The sequence below is a fragment of the Miniopterus natalensis genome, chromosome 7 (assembly GCF_054644295.1).
Source record: "Miniopterus natalensis isolate mMinNat1 chromosome 7, mMinNat1.hap1, whole genome shotgun sequence".
NCBI classification, from domain to species: Eukaryota; Metazoa; Chordata; class Mammalia; order Chiroptera; family Miniopteridae; genus Miniopterus; species Miniopterus natalensis.
In genome coordinates this window covers 27,802,199-27,822,529 of record NC_142087.1, presented here as the reverse complement: position 1 = coordinate 27,822,529, position 20,331 = coordinate 27,802,199, and the positions used below count along the sequence as shown (strand labels likewise).

General features: G+C 40.4%; 1 protein-coding gene and 1 long non-coding RNA gene across 2 annotated transcripts in view; one reads left to right on the top strand and one right to left on the bottom strand.

The window, feature by feature from the left end:
• The window catches only part of KIZ (kizuna centrosomal protein), a 73,844-nt gene extending 61,922 nt beyond the window's left edge, over nt 1–11,922 (bottom strand). Inside the window, exons 1-4 of the mRNA XM_016211930.2 lie at nt 11,822–11,922; nt 7,887–7,949; nt 6,144–6,306; nt 2,165–2,257 (exon numbers count right to left, since the gene is read on the bottom strand). Coding sequence (XP_016067416.2) covers nt 2,165–2,257; nt 6,144–6,306; nt 7,887–7,949; nt 11,822–11,910 — 408 coding nt within the window. The 5' untranslated portion in view covers nt 11,911–11,922. The remainder of the gene's footprint in view (nt 1–2,164; nt 2,258–6,143; nt 6,307–7,886; nt 7,950–11,821) is intronic.
• A 383-nt stretch (nt 11,923–12,305) lies between these two features.
• LOC107536297 (uncharacterized) lies at nt 12,306–18,848 on the top strand. Its single transcript, XR_001603115.2, has 3 exons — nt 12,306–12,391; nt 14,695–15,504; nt 18,289–18,848. It is a non-coding gene; the product is annotated as an uncharacterized LOC107536297 (long non-coding RNA).
• The last annotated feature ends 1,483 nt before the right edge of the window (nt 18,849–20,331 follow it).

Below are 20,331 nucleotides of genomic sequence, written 5' to 3'. Positions count from 1 at the left end.
TCATCTCAGCGGAGGAGTATGCTCTTTCTTCCTGTCACTCATGTCTGCCCCAGGTAACTGGCTCATACCACACACTGTCCCATGCCTTGGAAAAAATAGCACTTTGGAGGAAACACCTCAAGGGCAGGCATTGAGGCATTCACAGAAGGGCCTACTGTGGCTTCACAAACAGAACACTTGCTCAAAAACTATTTACTGACTTCAACCAGTGAGACTGTACTCTGCTCAGGCCAGTTCCCAGAGACCGACCACCTTGGGCACAGGAACTGATTCATCTGACTGCCTACAGAAGAGCAGTACAGATCTCACTGAAAACTCAAACATAACTCATGTGATAAGGAAGTGTCCTGGAATTAGTTTTAGTTAATAAGGATGAACCAATTCATAATTTTGCTGAAATGCATTTACTTTTTAATTGATGGAACATCAATGGGAAACTGACGAAGGCAAGATATAAATTTCTCAGTGTTACCTAATTGATTCTTACATACAGTCAATAGTCAAAGCTTTTAAGGAGATTACACTTTTCGGTATAAAGGAAAAACTTATCTTCTAATTATTATATGTAATGCTTTAAGGAGTTGTCAGAGATGTATCTCTGCCCTAATTTTAAATGTGACTTACAAGGAGACTGATAACTATATGTAAGGTAAGGAATCAGGGGAACAAATAGGAAAAAAAAATCTGTTGTATACTTAAGTACCATCGACACAGCTGTACTAAGACTGTGTCTATCTGGGAATGGCATAGGAAGAACAAACCAATTTATAGATTAAAAACAAATCAATTATTTCATGAAGAAATGTCAAACACAAAAACTGCCTGAATGGTTTATAAGTCTATCACATCACACCACACTTGGCATACATCTAATGGCACGGGAATCATTTATCATTAAACGCCTTTTTATTTAGGTCAAGGTTGCTGGGGCTTGGTGTTTTGTATCTTACAGTTTAAAGAATGCTCCAAATTCTAGGTTTTTTAACTTTTTAATCTTTGGAAGGAAAACCTAAAACTTTCTATAAACTAAGATTAATGCCTGCTAATGCACGGGAATAAAAAGAAAAACTAAAACCTTCCTCCTACTATAAAAACAAAATAGTGTGGCCTCTGTTTCTTTTCTGATAAGAGTCTTAAATACCAAACAGTTAACTGCATAATAACATTTACTGGCAGCCAGGCAGCCTGCTTAGCAGATATATAAAGCAGGTAAAAGAAGAGAAAGTTAATTTCTTGGCTGAATGATTCCATCGGTAGCTATAGGGCAAACCTGAAAGTCTTTTAGTAAAGTAGCAGATGATTCTTCTATCAATCTGTAGCACACATACTCTTCCAAGGAAAGCATTAAATATGAAAATCATATCCCGTTATCATCTGTTTCCAGCTTTCAGCCCAGTAAGCTTTTCTTAATGAATGCTGCAGCCTAAGGAACAAGCATGCTGCTGGCTTTTCTGAATAATGGAGTGATGCTACCATTCTGCTTATTACAACATCGACTGGCTGAGGGGGTTTCACACATAGTCACAAGTGACTACTCTTGCCAGCATGCTCCAAGTTATTACAAGATGTTTTTAGACATTTCATCTAAAAGAGCTTTACTGCTTTTAGTGAAGAAAACATCTATGGTCTTGAACAGAATCATTTATATGGAGATAGGCGGGAGGATTAGAAGCCTGCGTTACGGCAGATACATAGCAGAATTTATTTAAGTATTCCTTTCCAGTCTTTTTGTCTGTTGCTTAGATATGCAATCCTTTCTTTCCACTTTATCTGTGAAAAGGTTAAAATGCACAAAATTATATATACAAAGAAAGAAGTAAAATGTCACATTTTGTTTACTTTTTCATTTAAAATATTTCTGGAACTAAGAAAAAAGCAGCTATAGAACATTATCTAGAAAAACACAGTTTCACCTACTAACAACACTGAACACTGGGGTTTTCTTTGGAATGTATCTGTTTTGCAACCACAGTGCCTACCTTTCAGCAAATGAATTGAATTAGACATTAAAGCAATACTCTATAAGGAAAAGTCTTCAAATAATCACTTAAGGTTTAATAAAAAATATCTTTGTAATAAGATGATTTCTTAAAAACAATATCTTAAAAGATGAACACTCCAAAAATCCTCTGTTAACAGAAAGTTTGTCATTTTAATTTATTACCTTTTCTCTGTCTTCATTTTTCAGTTCGCCTTTCACTCCCAGGCTATCTTTTGACAGTAGCTGTATCTTCTTAATTTGAGTCTCAGAGTAAATCTAAATATAAACAAAGTTTGACTTTTTGGTGGATATTATTACAACTAGCACATCTCTCTATTTTTTAATCTTTACAGAAAAGAAGAAACAGTAAAGTAGAAAGTAAAACTGATACTGCTGAGAAATTCAACTTATCTGAGAAAATAAACAATTTCACAAATAGCACATTAAAAAGCTGAATTTTAGAAAGTGTTTTTAAATAAAATATGTTTTGATGGATTTTTACTTAGTCTTTCATCAATTTAGGGAATAAAACATTGATATACTAACCTATCATAAAAATTCATTTACTTTATTATGAAAGTAAGACATCAGTGTTTTTTCTGAAAAGTTTTGCCCTAAACAAAGGAAAAGAAATCAATCTTCACTTCTTATCTGTGTATCTATATAATATCACGGTCCTACTAGTAACAGCAACAGAGTAAATTATTTGCTAGATCAACTTAACACAAATTCTATTTTCTATGAATAAACATACACTGCAGACATCAATGATCGGCACCATAGGAATCAAGTTTGCTTGGGAACTAATGACTACATCAAGACGTCTGCATCATCATCACACTATAATTAATGAAAGTGATTCCATTACAAAATGACTTTTTCTCAAAAGCAAGGCATGAAAAGCACTTTGAGTCAGTATGTTGGTAAGTAAAACCTAAAAGTCACTGAACATGGTCCAGCAGGTATGAGAACGTTTCCTAAGCTACACAGTGACACACTGCGCTTAGAAACATACCTCTGAACATCAAACAGGCCTGGGCTTTGTTCTGACACACCAAAAATTAACAGGTAATAATAACCAAAATTGACTTGTTTCCCTCAAGTGTCTTAAAAGGTATTATATGCTGCCATTTTTAATAACAGTTAAGCAGGATGTTATTTCTCTATCAGAATGTTATTAATATGATACATGCAATAATGATCTAAATAGATACTGAATTAAATAAAAGTCTCTGAGGCCAGAACAAACAATAAAATGAACAATTAAGAAAATACATTTTACGTCTCTCTGTTCTATATCTACTCCTATGAACTCAGATATTTAATTTTTAGTCCCAAGAATCTTCAACAGGCATCTTTCCAGATTCTAAGGCAAAGTATCTTTAAAAAGGAATGACAGCCGTCGGGGGTGGGGGGTGGGGGGGTGAGGGGGCTGGGTGAAAGGTGAAGGGATTAAACAAAAACATATATACATATATGTAAAACACATAGACACAACAGTGTGGTGATGGTCAGATGGAAAGGGGAGTGGGGGCTAAGTGGAGGTGGACAAAGAGGGGGAAATGGGGATGGAACGAGACTTTGTTTGGGGTGATGGGTGCACAATGCAGTGTGCAAATGATGTTTTGTTGAGCTGTACACTTGAAACCTGTATGGTTTTGGGAACCAATGTCACCCCAATAAATTCCATTAAAATAAATAAATAAAAATAATTTTTAAAAGGGGGGATGAGAGTGGATAACAAAATCAACAGAGGTTTATTAAGTAATCAGAGGTTAAGCAAAGATCTTTTGTTCCCATGACTACAAATGTTTTCTTCTGCTCTTTGAGATCAGTTACCAACATGCAATGGTATTGCATCTGATTTCCTCATTATGGAATTATTTCAGAGCCATAGCTTCCAAAGACAGAGCACTTGCTCGTGGAAACATCACAGTATTATTACATTCATTTTGCTGAAGCAAAAAGTGATAACTGCATTAGGGCTTCATAAGGATCAGTAAGGAAAAGTATCTTCGAGAGTCCAACTTAGATTGTTCTCAGTGCACCTGAAAAATTTACTGAGCTATACATTCTTTACTAATTATTCAAATAAGTACTGCACAATATAGTTGAAATAAAAAATGTTACTATGACAAATTGGTAATTGATACAAACTGGAACTCTGTACTACCTACGGCCATGGATTTCCACCTAAAACTGCTCTGCTCTCTTTCTTTGCCTTTTATTTGTACATATATGTTTCTCCTATTTCCACAATACACCAGGGCTTAACTGCATTCTTTCTCTCTGGTGCAGACTCTGGTCCCTGTTCTCTTCTCACCATGTGGCCTAGATTCCTCACAGTCAGAGATCTGCTGCTTCAGGGGCCAAACTACCCATGTCCCAGCACCATCTGCTGGTCCAGAGCTTCTCTAAGGATAACCCCACATCCCCTACCTCCCCAGGGGAAATCTGCTTTAGTAGACCCAAAAGCACTGAATTAGTGCATCAGGTAATGGTTCTGTTACTGGGCTACTCACACACTGGGCTTGATGCTGCCCAGCTAAATTCAGGAGGGCCTTTCTATTCGCTTCCTCACTCTGCACAATTTACTTCTGTTCACCCAACTCAACCGCACGTAACACAAACACCAGCTAAACGATATCTCAAAGAAATAACCAGTTAAATTTAGAATGTGAGTCATTCTACAAGTCTACCTTCTTCAAAAAGCCAGTGCTATGGGAAAAAAAAGGAAGAGTGATGAGACACTAAATTAGATTAAGAAACCAAAAAAAGGCACAATAACCAATGTAATGTATAAACCATAGTTGGCTCCTGGTCTGGAACTGGGGAAATTTAAATATAGGCTGGATATTATGGAATCATTATTAATTTTCTTGGTGTGATAATAAAAGGCATTATGATCATGTAGGAGAACGTCCACTAGGGGAGAATTGTCATTGTGTCTGCAACACACTTTCAAAAATACACACACGCAAAGCAAATACGGCAAAATATTTACAAGTAGTGCATCTCGATAGAGTATAGAAGTTGTTTTAGTCCATTTGGTCTGCTATGATAAAACACCCCTGATGGTGGATTATACAAAACAGAAATGTATCGCTCACAGTTCTGGTGGCTGAGGGTCCAAGATCAAGGCCTAGCACAGTCGCCTTCTGGTGAGGGCCGTCTTTCTGGTACACAGCCACCTCCTCAGGGTGTCCTCACCTGGTGGAAGTGGCTGGGAGGTCTCTGAAACCTCTTCTATAAGACACTCATCCACTTGTGAGAGCTCTACTCTCAGGACTTAAGCATCTCTCAAAGGCCCCACCTACCAATATTCACTTTGGGGGGTTAGAATTTCAATAAATGAATTTGGGGGGAGCACAAACATTCAGACCATAGCATTAATGTTTGTTAGGATAATTCTTTTAATTTTTTTGTGTACTCGGAATTTTTACAATAAAAGGCTGGGGAGAAAAGTGCTAGAGGGGAAAAAGGGAAATACTGAAGCCACTTCTCCTGTAACCAGTATTCAGTGGGTTAACTTAGGCAACAACCCTTGACCAACACAAGTGCTGAGACAAAGGGTCCAGCCCTCCATACTTGGCATAACTTGTAGAGCAGAAGGTTGCCAAGCTCCTTAAAGGAATGGGACACCAGAATCAGAGAGAGATGATAAGAGCAATTGGTCTGGGGCCCAAGGTGAGGAACATGAAGGCAAACTCCTCAGGGCCAGTTCTATCCCCTCAGTCTTCCCTCACCACACTGCCTGAACGACCAGAACAGAGGAGTCCAGACCATAGGAAAAATCATTTAAAGAAGGAAGCAGTCTCTAGAGGGAACTCTAATGCTGGTCAAGTTCAACCATGAGGCCAATGATACCATGTGCCAGGCGGTGGCTAGTGATGTATGTACCCGTTTTAAGTTAACAATTTGTACAGTACAACAAAGTATAGATATTCCATTAATTCCTCAACTAAAGTAGGAATCTGAGAAAATGAAATTTCAAGTGCTTTGATCAAAATTTGGCCATGTGATAATTCATAAAGAAAACTGACAATCTTATAGACGAACAACTGAACATTGTGACTGCCACTTATCTGAAACTTACTGCTCACTATTTCTGATTTTAGCAGAAAAGTATTTTTAAAAACCATAGAACAGAACAAGATGTCACCTTTAGTTCTTGAAACTTCTCTGTATTTGGGGTAAAGTGTCCAATCTGAGCTTGGATACACTCAAACTGCTTTAAATATTCCTGGTTTCGAGTACAAGCCTTCTTTTCTGATTCACATATTTCCTTCAGGTATTTCTTTAGTTTTATATACTTCAGTTTAGCTCTAGAAAAATAAAAGCAGATTTGAAACAGCAAAGTTGTATTCTGACTAAGAGTGTGAATTTTCTTTTTTTAAAAAATTGAATTTGAAGATGTTTATTGCATTCTGCTTTGGTGGGAAAACACGTAATGTACATTTATTTAGCACAGCCCTGTGGAATATACAAAGTGCCGCTGGGGAAGAAGCATTTTCCTTCTTCTGGTCCATTTTGAGGACTAAGTTATGAACTGCTCTGCTATAATGATAGTTCTTGCAACAGTAGGGCACCAAGTTTAACATTTATTAGTTCAGGAGAATTTAACAAAATTGTTAGTGAAACAATGTATTCTATAGTATTTTCCCCACACTGAAACCTAAAGGATGGAATGTATATGCATTTTTAGAAAGAAGAAATGAATGCAACATCACTGAGATAGCACATGTAGGCATAACTCTCCTGAGAAATATATACAAGACCACATTATAACAGTCACACAGTAAAGATTTATTTGGGTTTCTTTCTCAAAATTAAGTGTGATTCTTTTTTTAAAAAAAAAAAATCTTTATTGATTTCAGAGAGAGGAAAGGACAGGGAGAGAAAGAGATAGAAATAGAAACATCAATGATGAGAGAATCATTGATCGAGCCCGCAACCCGGGCATGTGCCCTGACCGGGAATCGAACCCCGATCGCCTGGATCCCAGGTCGACGCTCAACCGCTGAGCCACGCCGGGCTGGGCTAAATGTGATTCTAAGAGTGGTGTCTACATGGCCATGTTCAGAGGAAAAGCCCATCAGCTTTCTTTTTAACGACAATGTCAAAACTACCCGCTCTTATGGAAATCAAACTATAAACCACAATCCATAAACATTAAGAAAGTTTGAAATTTAAACTAAAAAGTTCTCACTTAGATGTAATTTTTAAATTTTGTTAGAAATTGCAACAACATACTATATTATTAAAGTATTTTTTAATAACATATAGACTGTAACTGTACTCAAATTGTGAAAAAAAATCTTTAGGGACCATCCAAAGTGTAGTATCAAAAGACTCAAGATGTACAGCCCACTCATAGAACTAACACTGCTAATTCTAGCTCTTTCTTTTTCACAAGTACATAATTCATAAAAGTACCAGTAGCATTTGTATTGTTAGTTCAATAAATTATTCAATATTATCTACTGCCCATAACTTTGACATTCATTGTCATATATCCATGAACAAATGAGAAACTATGTAACCCTGCCTACAACAGTTTGTTGAAAGGTCAGCTATAGTAATTATGCCTTAATTACTACACAGACTTAATGGGTAAATTGTGAACAAAATGATAGCATACTATAATGTGTCTTATTCTTAAGCTATTTAAGCAAAATAGATTCTAAATAATGAAAAAAATAATTTTTACCTTATACTAATTTTAATTAAATTTATTCTTACATTTGACAGTCATTATATTACAGTGTTTATTTGAAACTATTACATATTAAAAAGAATGGTAAAAGTACTGCAACTATGGTATTTACAACATACTTAGGATTAAATTTTAATTGATTAACATACACAAAGTGGCTTAAAAACTGTTACCACTATCATATCTTACCTGAATATATCAGACTGACTATATTCATAAAGTTTCTTTTCCAGGTCCAATCTCTTCTTTTCACTATGGAACAGAAAGAAAATATTTTATGAATAATTACACTGGTAAGTTATAGACTGCTGAATTTAGAATATGATCTCCTTTGAAACCACACTTTTGTGAGAATGCTTCTCTGGTCTCTCTGAGAAGCAGAAAATGCCAGCTGTATTTGAAATTCAAGACACAAAATTACTTAGCAGTCACCAGTAATGTCTAAAAAGCAAAGAGGACACAAATATAAAGCAAAAAGTACAAGATCCTCATAGTAAATGGGGAAATGCCGTAAGAAAAGGCCGGGAACCTGGTTCATTCATTCAGCACGTATTTCTTGAGTCCCATGATGAGTCAAGCACTATTCTAGGCTTAGAGACTAATACGGTGAACAAGGCAACCAAGAACAGACAGAAGGACAGACAATAAACAGGTAAATATGTAAGATATAATATAGCCAGACATCTCTGAGTTGGTGGCACTTGAGCAATGGGGGTTTATCAGGACCAGACATGATGCTTCCACAAACCCAATGGGGACTAAAGACTAGTGGCTTGCTCTGCTCCCAACCAGTTAAGCTTGTGCAAAATCACATGGCTGAGGTAGGAATAGGTCTCTGAAAAATAAACCTGGCCTCAATGACATTTGGGGGAATTTCTTTTTATAACTTTGTAACAGGACCATAACCTGGAAATCCATCAGCTCCCAAACAGCAAGTTCTTTTTAATAATGAACATTAAACTTCTTTGCTCCTACTCAACTGTCAACAGATAGTCAACTGATGGTTACTGGCAATAATTCAACACCAACAGGCATCCCCATTTTAGGGTGGCAAAGAAGGAAACTTTATTCAGTGCAAAACAGTTGAATTGTGATACAGCCTGACTGTGAGGCAGCCCTGGAACCAGGCCTCGCTCCAGATACACAGCTCCGCTCTGCTCCTGAGAGCCCTCCGGTGTTTCAGCTCAAAGGGGAAACATACTCCTCAGCGGAAAGTGAGCTCTCAGAGGCACATGGGAGCTGGCTTATATGGACAGAAGTCCCCACCCCATCCCTGATTGGTCTGTCCTCATGCAAATAAGCACTCCAAGTGGGCACAGCTGAATTGATCCAAAAGACACTATCCTGATTGGTCAGAATGGAGCTTCTCTGATTGGCTGGAACTGTGCAGCTCTGACCAAATGGGGGAAGTCTCATCCTATTGGTTGGAATAGGATTCCAGAAACTCCTTTATAAGGGCTGGCTCAGCCGCAGAAACCCGGGGCAGGTAGTTCAGTGCAGGTCTCTCCCTGAAGTGCAGTTTGAATGAGCAGTTCTTGTGTAGAAATGGCTGCTAGGCTGCTTTTTGGTTGTTTTTGTTTTTTAATCTTGAGCCCACTTAGCTACTGGTAGCCCTTCTCAGTAGGTGTCTTCTTTCTCACAACTTACAATACAGACAGACAGACATCTGCTTGTTCTCTACCGTGACACTTCACACGCTGAAAAAGCACAATCAAACACCTCTTGGCCTTTTATTCCAGGCAAAATTATTCTAATCCCATTATCGCTTCATCTCAGGCCCATTTTCTAGCCGCCTTGTCCACGCCCCACCGCCTCTGAGTGCTATCTTTCATATATATTTTAAATTTAAGACTTAGAACCATATATTTACTCCAATAAAAGCCAGAGAAAGGCTTATTTGGAGGATCCTCTTGCAGTTTCCACATGTTATTTCAGAATCTTTGAAACATCCAGCTTTGGGATTCAACCTATAGTCCATGATATTCAGTTTGCTCTGCAAAACTACACCTTTCAACTTTTTTTACGCTGAGGTTCTTTAGTAGAGAGAAAAAAAAAATCTGTGGTCTTACTTTGCATATTAATCAGGGCTCCTCATTTCAGGTGAAAAACTAAGGTTCAGAGAAGCTGAACGACCTACTTGAAGTCACACAGTTGTTCGTAGACTCAAACCCAGGTTTCCACATTTCTACTGCAGTTTTCTCTGAAGCCAAAGTTATTTGCCTCTGTATTTATTAACTACGAGTTAGAGCTAGTTATAGACTTTAAAATAAAATAATAAAATAAAATAAAAAGTGAATACACACAGAAACAGATTTGTACTGACTTAAAAATAAAACCAAATCCAGAACCATGAACAGGTTATGCAATTTGACTCAAATTTGTTATATATCATTTCAACAGCCTCACCTTGCTAAATAAAGCATTAAATGTTAAACATAAAGTGAGCAATAGTAATTACATAGTTATACTATAAGGACTATAAACAGCCAGGTGTTCTAGCAGAGGAAGCAAAAATGATAACTCACAATTAACTTCGTTCAAAAAGAATGTTATTTGAACCAGTAACATTCTGAAATTAGAACGTGGGCTAAGAGATACAACTAACTAAAGGCGTGGAGTAACTATTGGCTACTCTTTTACAGAGCAGTCAGAAAAGCACTTTAAGTATACTAATGTACAGAGCAATGTCTTGTCTCTTAATTATCAGGTATGTGCAGACACTGAATAGCATCTTTGAAATACTGCACCGTCCACTTTTCCTGATTGCTTGGAAGATGGTCATTACGTAGTCCCAACGTGTGGCTACTGGGTTCTATACAAGACATTTGTAACTCCTGCACACTAGCTGGTTGACTCTGGGATTCCTTCCATTCATTCGACAAACATTTATCAAGCCCCTCCTCCATGTTGGGTACTCTTATCACTAGCTAAAGATCCAGCCAGATATAGTTCCTGTCCTCCTGGAATTCTCAGTCTAGGCAGTCACTTAAAGCCGTTATCTAGAGTGGTGTAGGAATCCGAGGTCTCCTAAGTTAGGGATGAACTTCAGAAAGTGAGTTTTTAAAAGTTGGAGGTGAGGAGGTTGCTGGGATGGATGGGTAGTGGCAGGTCAGAAAGAAAAGAGCATGTAGGAAAAGATTAAGAGGTGAAATATGATTAGGACAATTAAGAAGGCCTATTGCAGCTGCTCTATGAGTATTTGGCAAGAATCAAAGCCAGCATACGATGAATATAATTCCTTCCAAAAACCACGTCTGCCTTTCCCTTACATATATAATCGTCGTTTTAGAACTGTCACACACACACACACGCAGCTCTCCTCTTCACTAAGATGACTTCGTAACTTTTAACACTCAAACGTTTAATCAACAGATCCAAAACTCTATTTCCTTTCTTGTCAACTAATGAGATTTCTAATTTCAATTAATTCAGCAGCTAAGTAATAGTTCCGACAACTTATCTCTTATGTGATTAGTTATGGTAAATCGCTTTGTAATTTCCTCTCTTACGCGCTCAGATCTTGCTTTCAGTGGTTCTCATCTTTCAAGTCTTAATCAAGTTATTAATCAAGGTATCACGGGCCCTCTGGAAGCTGGACTTCCCTGGCTGGAAATTTCATCCTTGCGCTGGATACCCGGCCCCCAAAGTCTTCTGTATTTAGACAGGACGCATATTTCTCTCTCTCACACTCACTCGCACGCACGCACACACGCACGCACACCCCCGCACGCACAGGCGCACGCGCACGCTCCTGGACCCGCGCTCGTGGCCGCCGGCGCTGCGCCGCGGGGGGCTGGCGACGTGAAGAGACACCTGGGGGGAGGAGCGTAGGTGGGGACTAGAGACGCTCACGGGGCCTGACTGAGAATGACAGGCAGGGGGACGCCTACTCCCACTTCAGGGCAATTCGGTGACGCGGCCGCATCCTGCGGCGGGAGACCTCCGGTCAGGGAGGCGACTCTGGGAAATTCTGCCCTCCAGGCCTCACCCGGGGCTTGGGGGTGTCGCGTGCAGACCCGGGCCCAGGGGCGCCACGGGCGGGAGACGCCGAGGCCACAGGGGCTCTGGCACCAGCGGGCCCTCGGAGCAGGCCGGCTCCCCGCCCCCGCTCCGATAGGCCGTACCTGTCCCGCAGCCCGTGCTGGAGGCGGCCCAGCCTCTCGTAGTAGTCGGGGCTCGCCAGGGGCGAGGACGGAGCGGAGGCCCGGCTCATGCTGCCGCCGCAGCCGCAGCCGCGCTCGCTCCGGGCCGCCCCCGGGCCGCCGGGGGGGATGGGTTGTCCGAGGCGACGGCCCCACCATGCACCGCGGGTAAACTCCGCGCCGCAAAGCCCCGCAGCGTGAGGAACGGAGAAGGGGCGTGGCGCCGTGGAGGGGGCGTGGCGCCGTGGAGGGGCGGGGCAACGTGGGAGGGGCGCCGGCCGTCTCCGGGCGAGCGGGCTGAGGCTCCCTGCGGGTGGTGCTGCTGGCGGCGTGTGGACTCGTTACCGAGGCCTCTGCGCCCGGAGCCAGGCGTCTTCCCGCCCCCGGACCCTTCACAGTTGTCACGGGAGAGATGCTACACCGCCTCGGAGCGGGACCCGTGTCCGAGGGCCAGGTCAGACATCCACCCTGGATCTCGGCTGCCCAGAGGATGGGGCTGGGCTGAGCAATCACGTGGTCACCTTCGGCATCCAATTGCATTCGTTTTACCCGGTGGGTTTTCTCCTTCCCTCCCCGCGCCTCGCCCTCCCTTCTCTCCGGATGTGCCGAGTGCCAGGCTCTGGGCAAAACTTGTTTCCTTCCAGCACGTGAAAGCTAAACGGACCAGCACAAAAAAGAAGACAAAACAAGTACTAAGCAACTGTGTGCGCGCCGCCCCGACGTAGACCAGCCCCTGACGTGGGAATCCTAAGGATGTGTTTACTTCTGCGGGTCACGTGGCTGGTTGGTGGAGCGGGAGCAGTCGCCGAGCGGCTGCTGGCGGGGCGGGCGCCGGTTCGTGCGGACGCGCTTGGTGGACAGCGCCCCGCGGGCCCCAGGCCGCCTGGGCTCCAGTTGCCTCTCCGCCGCCCACGGGCAAGCCTCCGGTGAAGAACGGGGCCCCTCGAGTAGGACAGGGAGGACGTCGCCACGGGACACGCCTCTGCCTCTGTGAAAATTAGATTCAGAAGTTTATGGAAACGCTGAGTCAGAAGAGTGCCCAGCACGTAGAGAGCATCATCTTTTATCATCATCATCATCATCAACTCGTGGGAAAAGCTTCCCGAAGAAAGACAACCGTATTCCAAAACCCAGAGGGCAGAAAAAAGTAACTATAATAGAGTTTCTTCAATCGGTTACCCTTCATTTCTTCGGGTTTCTCTTCTCAGTCATTAATTTCACTTACTTTCTTGTAAGGTGTGACTTAAAACTAGTAAACCCATCATTAGCAAGCGAGGTAGATCCCTCACAGTCTATATAACTTCAACAATACAAAACTATGATGTGGTTCAGCCTTTCCTTCCCATTTGCCGGGCCCAGGGCAAGAGGATGAGTAGAGTATGAATGGTCCTCATACCACCATCTGTCAAATCACTTAAAAATTATAAATCAAGATGAAAAGTTGTAAGTAGAATGCCTCCCCTCCCTTGGCCAATGTGCCTTCATAAGAACCTGGAAAGTGGCAGGGGGGTTTTAGTTCTCTGACCCCCTCCCGCTCTGGGCTCAGTCCTGCCCTGGGAGGGGCTTCACACACAGCCAGCCACGTGTGTGTCTCTCCACTGGCCCCAGCCTCTCCCCACCCCAGCCCACGAGTCCCAGCTCTGGCCTCTTTCCCACCCTAGCCTCCTCTTGGCCACTCCTCAGGCCTAAGGGTGTGCTCATCGGGTACAGCCACCCTTGCAGGAGGGACCCAGGAAAGAGGTCTTTAAAGGAGCTTGGGTCCGTTCAAGCAGGGGTGTCAGGGTGGTAGGCGTGTGTGTGTGTGGCCGGTGGGGTGGGGGTGGAGGCGGGGGGGGGGGAGCTCTAGGCAGGCATAGTCCCTGGTCCTGGGGCCAGAGAAGGGCCAGAACAGACTCTGTAACATATAGAAGCCAGGGCAGGGACTCTCTTGCCCAGGATCTAATATCTGCTGATGTTACTTTTATTTAGTTGTTAAATCATTATACCAAATTGCTCCCATGGTAGTAGGCAAGGTTTACATTATTGACTTTAGAGCAAACAACATTTTACTACAACCCCGGCAAAACAAATAAACAAACCAAAAACATGTTTTTAGGATTTTTTTTAAGGTCTATCCTCACCCAGAATAGTTTTTGGAGGAAAAGAAAAATCCCCCAAACAATTAACATATCTAATTATTTTCCACAAATACACAAAGTAGATGAGGCAATCATTTAGCATCCCAAATTTTTATTAGGCTATTTTAGGAGTGTCTAAAATTAAATACAATTTAACAGTAAATAGATAATTCAAAATAATTTTATTTTGAATTCTATGGTTGACTTATTAGTGTCATATGACAAATCTAGATGCAGGACCCCCTTTATTAACACTAACACATAGCAAACTAAATGAATATTTCTAGAATATTTATGCTAAAATTATGCATTCTAAATGGTGACAGACTTTTAATAAATTCAGAGTTCTTCACTTGGAATATTTAATTTGCTGGAGCACTCTTTTTTAATGTTATTCTTAAATCCCTTTATATTAGCAGAGCTGATTTCTATAAACAGCTCTGCTTTTAACGTAGCTGGACTGCAGGACATCAAGTCTGCCTAAGTTGGCAAGGGTTCCTGTAAGCTACAGAATGTCTTAGCTGGAAATTAGGAAGAATCTAGCCTCACCCTCTTTTCTAGACTGGAAGAAGTTTCAGGGTGGGTAAGGGACTTGACCAAGGTCACACAGCTGGTAATCTATGTAATATTAATGAGTCTAGTTCTGAAGATGGGTCCCTAATAGCCTCATTAAACAAACAACAAGGAAAACCCTGTGACTTGTGGCACCAAAACCTTGTACTCTTTTTTTCCCTGCAGGACTGGCTGGTGGCTTGGTTCTGCCTGGGAGGGACTACTGCTCCACAGCCCTGGATCCCTGGGTTCTTGAGTTGCATCCTCACATCCCTGTGGGTACTGATGTCACACATGAACAATCTTTAAATGCTGAGATTCTCCTTAGAAATCATTTGGTGGATTTTATACTTGTTTGCCGCTTGGATGCACTTCTCATCAGGGTTCAACAAGTACTCCTAAGAACAAGGATTGGAAACAAAGGGACACACTAGGCCTGCTCTTGCAACTCACAGGGAGGTTGAAACCAAAGGATTTTGCATAATAAATACCATTTAATTTGTTGGCTACTGTTTATGTTTATGTTTACAAGGTGGCAGGTCACCTGGTATAGAACATTCCACTTCTTATTATCTGCAGTTATCCATGGCATGTGTCTTTGTAGAAATGTTGGCTTCATTCATTCCTGGGGCACCTGGATGGTGACTGCCACGCAGAGCATCGTCCTTGTTCCAACAAATACTTGCCTTTGTGTCCTATAAAAGTGTAGAACACAGAGGTTGAGCATTTTGGCTCAGGTCCCCCTCTGCGTGGTATAGTACCACCTCTTCTTACAAGCTGTGTGACCTTGAACAGATTACTTAACCTTGCTGTGACTCACATTTCTCACCTGTAAAGTGGTGATCGTAGCAGCGCTTTCCTCTCAGGCTTGTTGAGAAGATTAAATGTGATGCACTTGGAATCATGCCTGGTAGCGTTAGACCTCAGTAAACATAGACTGGTATCACTTCCTCAGAAGGCAAGAAGAATGTCCCTTTGGAAGATGAGTCATCAGAGGTAAGAGCCGATGTTCTGCTTCTTATTATTTATTTCTACCTCTCAAAGGCATTTCCTAAGCTTCCTCTCAATCCTTTATCAGTGCTGCTTTCCCTGCACTCACCAACCCACTCAGAGGAGTCAGGTCACATGAACTCATCACTGACGAGTTAGTAGGTGACACTCAATTGGGAACCTTAATTGAGATTCAGTTTCACTCTTTGTGTCAACACTGGCAGTTGAAAGAATCCCAGCACATCACCCCTCAAGCGTAGAAATCCAGTAACTTAATTACCTTTTTAAAGAGCCTATCTTCAAATATACTCACATTCTGAGGTACCAGGGTTTAGGACTTCAACACTGAATTTGGAGGGACACAACTGAACTCATAGCAGTCCCCCCAAAATTCCTATCCATAATGAATTCATACCCTGTGTAGCCCCTCCCACATTGAATCAGGGCTAACCTGTGTGACAGTGTGTGACATCCAAAAATGGCTCATTTTATCATAAACCAGCCACCATATTGTGAAGGAACCTGAGCAGTCCTAAGGAAGGGCCCTTTGGAGAGTAACTGAGGCTTTGTCCTAACAGCCAGTACCAGCTTACCAGCCACGTGCGTGAATAGGATTAGGTCCTTCAGCCCTGTGCAACCTCCTATTGACCACAGCTCTAGCCAACATCTGCCTGCCACAAGAGAGAACTGACCAGCTAAGGTGCTCTGGAATTCTGATCCGCAGAAACCATGAGATGATAATGATCCTTGTTATTTTTTATTTATTTTTTTAAATATGTTTTTTATTGATTTTGGAGAGAGGAAGGGAGAAGGAGAGGTGGAAACACCAATCATGAGAGTTATTGATCAGCTGCCTCCTGCACACTCACATCCTCACAAACACTTGTTTGTTGATTTATTAATGGTAGCCATTCTGATAGGAGTTAAGTGATATCTCATTGTGGTTTTAATTTGCATTTCTCTGATAATTAAGTGACATTGAGCATTTTTCATATGTCTATTGGCCATCTGTATGTCCTCTTTGGAGAAGCGTATATTCAGGTCTTTCCCATTTTTTAAATTGGATTGTTTGTTTTCTTGGAGTTGAGTTATATGGTTTCTTTATAAATTTTGAATATTGACCGCTTATTGGATGTATCACTGCTGAATATCTTCTCCCATTTAGTAGGTTGTCTTTTTGTTTTGTTAATGATTTTATTTGCTGCTCAAAATCTTTTTAGTTTGATGTAGTTCCATTTTTTAATTTTCTTTTGTTTCCCTTGCCTGAGAGGTATTTTAAAAAGTTTATTACTAAGAGAAATATCAGAGAGTTTACTGACTATGTTTTCTTCTAGGATTTTTATGGTGCAAGTCTTACATTTAAGTTTTAATCCATTTTGAGTTTATTCCTGTATCTGGTATAAGAAGGTTATCTACTTTCTTTTCTTTTTTTTTTTTTTTTTTTTTGCATGTATCTGTCCAAACTTCCAACACCATTTATTTTATTGAATAGACTCTGTATCCCATTATATGTTCTTGCCACCTTTGTCAAAGATTAATTGGCCATATAGGCGTGAGTTTATATCTGGGCTCTTCATTCTGTTCTATTGATCTATATGTCTGTTTTTATGCCAGAACCATGTTGTTTTGATTATTATGGCCTTGTACTATAGTTTGATATCAGTTAGCGTGATACCTCCAACTTTGTTTTTCTTTCTCAAGATTGCTGTGGCTATTTGGGGTGTTTTGTGATTCCATACAAATTTTTGGAATATTTGTTCTAGTTCTGTGAAATGCACCATTGGTATTTTGATAGGGATTGCACTGAATCTATAGATTGCTTTGGGTAGAATGGTCATTTTTTAAATCATTTTTTATTTTTCAATTAAGTTGACATACAATATTATATTAGTTTCAGGTGTATAGCCCAGTGATTAGACATTATAAAACTTACTAAGTGATCAACCTGAAAAATCTCATACCCATCTGACACCATGCACAGTTATTAGAATATTACTGACTATATTCCCTGTGCTGTACTTTACACCCCATGACTATCCTGTAACTACTAATTTGTACTTGTTAATCCCCTCACCTTTTTCACCCATCCCCTAACCCCACACCCCACCCCCATCTGGCAACTGTCAAAATGTTCTCTGTATCTATGAGTCTGTTTCTGTTCTGCCTGTTCATTTATGTTGCTTTTTAGATTCAATTGTTGATAAATATGTATTTGTTGCCATTTAATTATTCATATTTTTGTTCTTTTTTTCTTTCTCCTTCTTTTTAAAGAAGACCCTTTAACATTTCATGTAATACTGGTTTGGTGGGGTTGAATTTCTTTAGCTTTTTCTTGTCTGGGAAGCTCTTTATCTGACCTTCAGTTCTAAATGACAGCTTTGCTGGGTAGAGTCATCTTGGTCCTTGCTTTTCATCACTTTGACTATTTCTTAGCACTCCCTTCTGGCCTGCAAAGTTTCTTTTGAGAAATCAGCTGACAGTCTTATGGGAGCTTCCTTGTAGAATAAAAGATCAATTTACATGAATTGATTGTGTTTCTCTATACTAGCGACAAACAATAGAAAGTTGAAATTTTTAAAATACCATTTATAACAGCATCAAAAATATGAAATACTTAGGAATAAATCTGACAAAAGATGTAAAAGTTCTATACACTAAAAACTGTGAATATTACTGGGAGAAATTAAAAAGGATCTAAGTAAATGAAGAGGAAATATTATCCCCCTATTGATCTAGATTCAATGGAATCCCAGTCACAATTTCAGCAGGCTTTTTTTGTTGTTGTTGTAGAAATTGACAAGCTGACTCTAAAATGCATGTGGAAATGCAAAAGACCTGGAATAGCCAAACAACTTTAAAACAGAAAGAAGTTGGAGAAGACTGATTCCAAGCCTTATTAGAGGGCTACTGCTTCCTTGGAAGGAAACTATTCAACTATCGCTGCATGACTTGTTTTGAAGAACTTTATGGATGCACTCAGAAACTGAAGGGAGATGGGACTAGGGATGAACAGGTCTCATCCTGACCCTAAGTTTTGGACCAGTAGTTTGCCTTGTGATATTAGCATCCCCATTGCATTTAAGAAAATGACTTAACTTGCTGATTACATACTTAGTGACATTCTGGCTTTTGTGTTGTAAGATTGGGAACAACACTCTTTCCAGCTCTCTATATCACTGAGCAGAAACTGTAAATCTATGGAATGAATTTAAGTAAAAAGTAGAGAAGATGAAATAACTCAGTAGTCTAAAAGGGACACTGAAATGAAGAGAGAGCCTCAGGCCAACTGTATATTGAAGGTGTGTAGAGAAACTACAACTACCATGAAATCCTAGAGCATAAAGTCAATGTTCTCACTCACTTCCCCATTTTCAATACCCCACAAGTTTCCTTCAACAGTCTCAATTGCATATCTTCCGTAAGCTTCCTTGAATATTTTAAAGCAGAATTTCTCTTTAGGAATACATTTCTAATGAACATCTTGGAAATTGTAACATCATTGTCTTTGGGTAGTAAAAGAACAGAGAGAGAAATAATTATCTTTTATGGGTGTGAAAAGAGAAATACAAAAATTTCCCATGGCTTCTCAAATCTCAGAGAATGCACCTGGGCATTCTGAGAGTAAGAGAATAATTGGGCCTTGTGTCATTTCCATTAAGATAGTCAACTACATCTCCAGAACATTTTGGCTACATCACTGAAGAACATAATTCTTATTCTGTAGAAAGCCTGCAGACAAGGTCAGTGTCATTGTGTTTTACAAAAGCATCAGATAAAAGCTCCCTCATCATAAAACTACAGAAACACTTTAAGGTTTATTGTAGTAACTCTATAGAAAAAGCAGAATAAGGCCTCTTTCACCTTAACCTACTATTTAATTAACTCTATAACCTCTTCAGGTCCTACAGTTTTTATAATTTAGTAATTGGTTTATATTATCTTTTTCATTTTTCATTAATTATTTCATATTCTTCTTGTCTTACTTTTAATAAAATGTGTATTATCAATTTCACCACCACAAAATATTCCATCCCATTAATGAGTCTCAGGAATTTGAGAATAAGAAAGTTTGAAAAGACCTGCAAGGTAAGTCTAGAAGAAGATGTTCACCAAGGAGATGACTGAACTGATGTCCAGGGCAGCAGAGTACAGTAGACAATGTCAGTTCCTGTTCTGATTACCCCTTGTTGCATGACAAATGAGTTTTTCCTACCTCTCGTGGTTCTGTGGGTTGACTGGGCTCAGCTGGGTGGTTCTTGTTTGGGTCCTGTGTCAGTCAGGGCTTTCCAGGAAAACAGAAGACATTATATTTGTGTGTGTGTGTGTGTGTGTGTGTGTATTTTTCATTTTTTTTTTTTTTAAGGAATTGGCTGGAAACTGGCAGGAGTTGATTCAGCAGTCTTGAATATCTTTTTCTCCAAGAAACCTCTTATTTTTGCTCTTGAGACTTTCATGATTAGATGAGGTCCACCCATATTATTCAGGATAATCTCCTTCCTTAAAGTCAACTGATTTTGGATGTCAGCTCTATCTACAAAATACCTTCACAGCAACATCTAGATTACTATTCGATTCAATAACTAAACACTGTAGCCTAGCCAAGGTGGCACATAGAATTAACCATATAGGGTCTCTCATATGGTTATAGTTAGATGTCTTCCAAAGACTATTGGGTTAGACATCCAGGATGACTCACTCCCATTGCTGGTGATTGATGCTGGTCATCAGCTGGAAACAGCTAAGGCTGTTGACCAGTGTCCCAATCTCATTCCTTTCCATTGGCTTGGAATTCTCTCAGCATAGTGGCTGGGTTCTGAGAGAGAGTGTCCTACA